This window comes from Mauremys reevesii, unplaced genomic scaffold (genome assembly GCF_016161935.1).
Source record: "Mauremys reevesii isolate NIE-2019 unplaced genomic scaffold, ASM1616193v1 Contig107, whole genome shotgun sequence".
NCBI classification, from domain to species: Eukaryota; Metazoa; Chordata; order Testudines; family Geoemydidae; genus Mauremys; species Mauremys reevesii.
The window spans coordinates 160945-166944 of NW_024100724.1; the positions used below are offsets into that span (position 1 = coordinate 160945).

The 6000-nt window shown below is 49.9% G+C and overlaps 1 protein-coding gene across 1 annotated transcript in view; it reads left to right on the forward strand.

Moving 5' to 3' along the window:
* Positions 1 to 4920, forward strand: part of LOC120392638 (cytosolic carboxypeptidase-like protein 5) — a 40210-nt gene extending 35290 nt beyond the window's left edge. The window contains 1 exon segment of the mRNA XM_039517400.1: positions 4718 to 4920. Coding sequence (XP_039373334.1) covers positions 4718 to 4905 — 188 coding nt within the window. The 3' untranslated portion in view covers positions 4906 to 4920.
* The last annotated feature ends 1080 nt before the right edge of the window (positions 4921 to 6000 follow it).

Below are 6000 nucleotides of genomic sequence, written 5' to 3' on the forward strand. Positions count from 1 at the left end.
CTCAGACACAGGTTTGATACAGGAGTGGATGGGTGAGATTGTATGGCCTGCATTGTGCAGGAGGTCAGACTAGATGATCATAATGGTCCCTTCTGACCTTAAAGTCTATGATTCTATGACCATCCTACTCCCATTACTGGAGATTTGTCCCATTTCTGCACTGCATGGACAACTGTCGCCTCCAACAGATGGGTAAAAGAAGATGATACTATCCAGTTCAAATCCCTTCCTTCATGCAAATCCCCCTGTCATGTTATTGACTTGAACTGGGACGGTATAGAACATTGTTGCAACCAAAGTCCTGTAGTGGCACCAAATATTATATAAAGGGGGTCAAATAAGGTGTCTAAGACAAGGTTATGGTTTCCTGGTTATGATTATGCTGTCTGTATGTGTGTATCATTTTTGTAGTTAGTTATAAATATTATCTCTATACAATCTGTATTTCAAACTTCTGCTATGCTTCTGGGTGACATCCCAGACAAGTTAGTGTCAACTCTGCCTAGCCTGCTTGATGGCCCATTAAGGACCATCAGCTATACAACTGACCCATTGAGAGATGGCAGCTATGCCTTGTAACTCAGCAAAGTATGCAGGGACTTGCCCATGTGACTGCAGACTGTAATTTTAAACAGTAAGGACAAAGAGGTGTTCTTACACCTGGAAAAGCCTATAAAAGGCTGATGCCTCATCTCCATCTGGTCTTCAATCCTGCTTCTTACTTCTGGAAGGACTTTGCTACAAACAGAAGCTCTACACAAAGGACTGATGATCCGTCCCAGCTGGGGATGTACTGCAGAGACTTGACTTCAACCTGCAGTTTATTCTATCATTGCTACAAGCCTGAACCAAGAACTTTGCCATTACTGTATAGATCATAGAATATTAGGATTGGAAGGTCATTTAGTCCAACCCCCTGCTCAAAGCAGGACCAATCCCCAGATTTTTACCCCAGTTCCCTAAATGGCCCCCTCAAGGATTAAACTTACAACCCTGGGTTTAGCAGGCCAATGCTCAAACCACTGAGCTATTCCTCCCCTCAATTGTATCTAATTGATTCCATGTAACCACTTCTTGCTCTCATCTATATCTTTTTCCTTTTATGAATAAACCTTTAGATTTTTGATTCTAAAGGATTGGCAACAGCATGATTTGTGGGTAAGATCTGTTTTGTATATTGACCTGGGTCTGTGGCTTGATTCTTTGGGATCGAGAGAACCTTTTTTTCTTTTACTGGGGTACTGATTTTCATAACCATTTGTCCCCATGATGAGTAGCACTGGTGGTGATACTGGGAAACTGCAGTGTCTAAGGGAATTGCTTGTGTGACTTGTGGTTAGCCAGTGGGGTGAAACCAAAGTCCTCTTTGTCTGACTGGTTTGGTTTGCCTTAGGGACGTCCATACTACCCGCCCGGGTCGGCGGGTAGCGATCGACTTCTCGGAGTTCGATATATCACGTCTCATCTAGACGCAATATATCGAACTCCGAACGCGCTCCCGTCGACTCTGGAACTCCACCACCGCGAACGGCGGTGGCGGAGTCGATGGGGGAGCCGCGGACTTCGATCCCGCGCCGTGAGGACGGGTAAGTACTTCGAATTAAGGTACTTCGAGTTCAGCTACGCTATTCGCGTAGCTGAACTTGCGTACCTTAGTTCAAACCCCCCACCAGTGTAGACCAGGCCTTAGAGGTGGAAAAACCCCAGCCTTGGGCTGTAACTGCCCTGTCTTAAGCAATTGGTCCTGAATTGGCACTCTCAGTTGGGTCCTGCCAGAACCAGCATCGTTATACCCCCCTCCCCACCCTTTTCAGGGACCCTTCCCAGGAGAGGTTATTGAGGACATAATACAAGCTCCATTGCAAGCAGGAGCTATAGAAGTAGTATGATTAACTTCCAGAAACACAGGGTTGTAATCCCAATACTTTCTAATCCCAAAAAAGAATGGAGAGCTCAGAACAATTCTTGATCTCAGAGCTTTAAACGGTCACATTAGGAAGAGTCAGTTCCGGATGCTAACCCTGGTTGTGATTATTCCTTCCCTGTCTACTGTCGCTGCTGTCGATCTCAAAGATGCATACTTCCATAAGACCTTCCCATTGCAAATACCTACCTTTTACCCTTGGTCCAGAGCACCACGCCCAGAGTTCATACCCAGCATCTGGCTCCGGCAGCAGTATATCTGAGCCGAGAAGGGATTTTCATCTTCCCTTACTTAGACGACTGGCCCCTGAGGGTTCCGTCTGAGGAAGAATTAGGGAAAGCCGTTCTGTTTGGTTCCCCACGTGCTGTGTTCACCATATCGATTGCAGCTGGCAAAATCAATGCAGCAACTCACCTCAAATGATGCTTTCTGAGCTTGGCCAGACCCAGACTTGGCTTTCTTGAATTGCACTTGTTGATACAAAAGTTCTGCTTTCCGGCACTGGAAAGATGACTTTGGTTTTCCTGTGTTCCTTGTCAGGGGTTTCCAAGTGTCATTTAAGTTTTGTTAGGTGTCATGGTGTCGCTAGATAGCACTGTGGGGTGTAACAGGCATTTCTGGCCTTTCTTCGTTCTTGACCAAAACACTGGTGAAGCCATTATCAAAGAAAGCCCGTCACGTTTGTGGGCACATTTCTTGGACTCATCTTTCGTTCCTAACTGCATCACTAGACTCTCCGCTGGAGGTTGAAGCAGATGCTTTGTGTAAAAATGAGCTAACTGGGTCTCTTACCATAATAGTTCATTGTTAAGTGAGTGAGGCCAGGACATACGAAGGCTCTGTGTGGTGATACTATGGCAGCATGGAGACAGTGACTCTTTTCGTGTGCGCCAACAGGGATGCAAGAAGATATGGATCCTGCCTTAAGGAGCTAACAAGCCACTGCAGAGTCTCATCTGAGGAGAGGCCAGCACAGGCTCCTCCCAGCTCAAGCAGAGAGGATGCCCACGGCTAAGGATCTTCTGCACTCAGGTCCCTCAGGAGGATGCTTGCACAGCTGGAATGGTGCAAATGGCCAAACTGGCATCTGCAGAGCCAGTGTGTCTGGAACTGCGCCACAAACGCTGCGCCAGGAGGCTGCCATTTTGATTTACAAAATGGTGGCCTCCGCCCAGTGCAGCCTTACCTGTACAGTGTGTGCAAGATCACCCTGGGCAGAGGCTGCTATTTTGTAGATCAAAATTGCTGCCACCTGGCATGGAATTTGGGGAGCTGGTCCAGACACATTCAGGGGCTGACAGCATCATCTCTCAGGCCCGTTGGACCTGCTGCCCCATATGCTTACGGCACAACCCCATTTGGGGCCACAACCCACAGTTTGGGAGCCTATATCCTACAACATAAGAATGTCCACACTGGGTCAGACCAATGGTCCATCTATCCCAGTATTCTGTCTTCCGACAATGGCCAGTGCTAGACGCTTCACAGGGAATGAACAGAACAGAGCAATTATCTAGTGATCCACCCCCTGTCGCCCATTCCCAGCTTCTAACTGTCAGAGGTTTAGGGACACCCAAAGCATGGGGTTGCATCCCTGCCCATCTTGGCTAATAGCCATTGGTGGGCCTATCCTTAATGAATTTATCTAGTTCTTTTTTGAACCCAGTTATACTTTGGTCCTTCACAACATTCTATAGAAATGAGTTCCACGGGTCGACTGTGCATTGTGTGAAGAATTCTTCCTTTTTGTTTGTTTTAAACCTGCTGCCTATTAATTTAATTGGTGACTCCTAGTTCTTGTGCTATGAGGAGTAGATAAGGAAGTGTTATTTACTTTCTCCACACCAGGCATGACTTTAGAGACCTCGGTCATATCCCCCCTTAGTCATCTCTTCTCCAAATTAAATTATTACAAACAAACAAGTAAAAGATGTGCTTCTAAGAATAAAATCTAATTTAACAAACTAGAGTCTTTTGCCCCAAGTCAGGTTTTCACCTAGATTCAGTTTATAGAGACTGAACATCCACTTTTTACAGATCCACCGCTCGGGCCTCTTCTGTCTGCCCAGTAGAGGATGCCAAAATGACTTTGTCATTGCTTATATCTTCCAAAGACTCAGGAAGGTTTCCTGGAGCTGCAGCTTCCATTCCCCATGAGAGTGTTAAGTGTCCATCCCCCATTCTGGTTTGTCTGATGGCTTTGTCTACCTTGCATGTAAATGTACCTTCATTGTCTGTGTCTGGCAACCAGGCTGGTCAGACAAGGAGCTGCATGTCCCTTCGTCTTGGGCGGGCTGGGGTTCCTGGCCTGCTTGCTAGACACATTTTAAGAACTGAATTCTAGCATGTATTTCTAATGTTTTATACACACCCCAGATATACACACAGGATGGTTTTCGGGACCAGAGTGTCACCAGTTTGTGTATGCCTTACACCACGCCTTTCGGATACTGATGGACAACAATGTGTGAGGTGTAGTGAGTATGCCAGGCCTGACAAGCTGCTGCCACAGTAGTGAACTGCCAGTGGGACTCTGTGGCAACTCCCCGCCACCCTCACGCGCACACCGTTTTCTGTAATGAAAAGGTATCTTCCAACCCCATCCCCAGACTGGGATGTCAGTCAGGGCCTCATTCACCAGCACTTCACACCTTAGATGGCAGGAGGGTGTTAGCTTTTTATTTGGGCAAGACTAAATCCTGTCGGGTGTCTTCCAGGCAGACAGAATTAGAGGGGCCCCCATTTCTCCTCAGAGACTCTCCAAGCACATTTCTGGTTGTATCCTCTTGACAGCGCAGTGTGGGCAACGCCGGAAGTGGATTCCAGCGCACCGTGGGACGCGGCTTGAAAAGAAGAGGTTACTTACAGCGCCCAGGCCTGATGTTCTGGAAGATTTGTCCCTACGGGTGCTCTGCCACCCGCCCTCCTTCCCGTCTGTTTCATCTCGTCTCGGCAGCACGTTGTGGTTCAGAAGGAACTGAGAGGGTGGTTCATCTGACACTGCCCCTTCCCCCAGGCTGGTGTCCATGCGCACTGGTGGTGCAGTGCCTGGAGGGTCAGACGTCTCAAAGAGCTCGTTTCCACAGTCCCGGCTCTGGCAGAGTGGGGCAGGGCAGCAGAGAGGCACCGGCTAGCCTAACCCGAGCCAGGGGGCGGGAGGGCGAGGGCCTTGGCTGACGAGAGCAGGCACAGGCACGCCAAGCAGCATTTGTAGGCAACGTGCATGTTTTTAACTTTCACAAAGTTTCCAGTTTCTGGTTTGGGGGGGTGGGGGCGGAGTGGCGGGAGGGAAAACTTTGACCATAATGAATGTTTTTCATAGAAGGTTTTTGCTTTGGTCAAACAGCCCTTTTTTGTCCCTACCTGCACAAGGCAGCTGTGTCCCCCGGCCTGGCTGACTCCCTTCCCCTTCCCCTTCCAGCTGGGCTTTCAGCCGCAGCTTGCTGTGCACGCCCAGTCCCCGCTCCTGCCTGGTCCCCTCACAGAGCCGGCTCCGGGCCGGGTGGTGCACGAGCAGAAAGGGGGCCAGCTCTTCACCTCGGAGGAGCATGGAGAGCTTGTACAGGGGTGTGTGAGAGGACACAGCTCTCAGCAAACCCCTTTCCACGCCTGCCTCCATGGAAAAGGGTCCCTGTTCAAAGGGCCAGTTTGCACATTGACTAGGCGGCTGCCTGCTGCTGCGTCTCCAGGGGCTGTAGGAACTGAGCGAGAGAGAGGCCCGTAAGTCACGGCACGTGCCCTCGCTCTGCTGTGCATCGCCGCGCACTTGAAGTCAGAGAGGACTAGGGGCTTCCCTTATCTGCCCAGCTCTACTGCTGCAGAAATAACACCAGCCTTCTCTCCTCCCCCTCTCCTCCCAAGTGCTACCCACGCAGGGGCTTCCTGCCAGGCCAGCTGTTCCCCCGGGAGGCCCCGCCTGCTGTGTGCTGAGCCCCGTGGAGCCAAGTGGGGCTGCTGCCAGCTCCATTTCATTCCCAGTGGGCCCCAGGGCCCCCCAGCTGTGGCACTGGAATGGGGCAGCAGAAACGTGCCCAAAAGTGCCAAGTGGGATTGGGGCCCTTTTGTATGACCTGCCC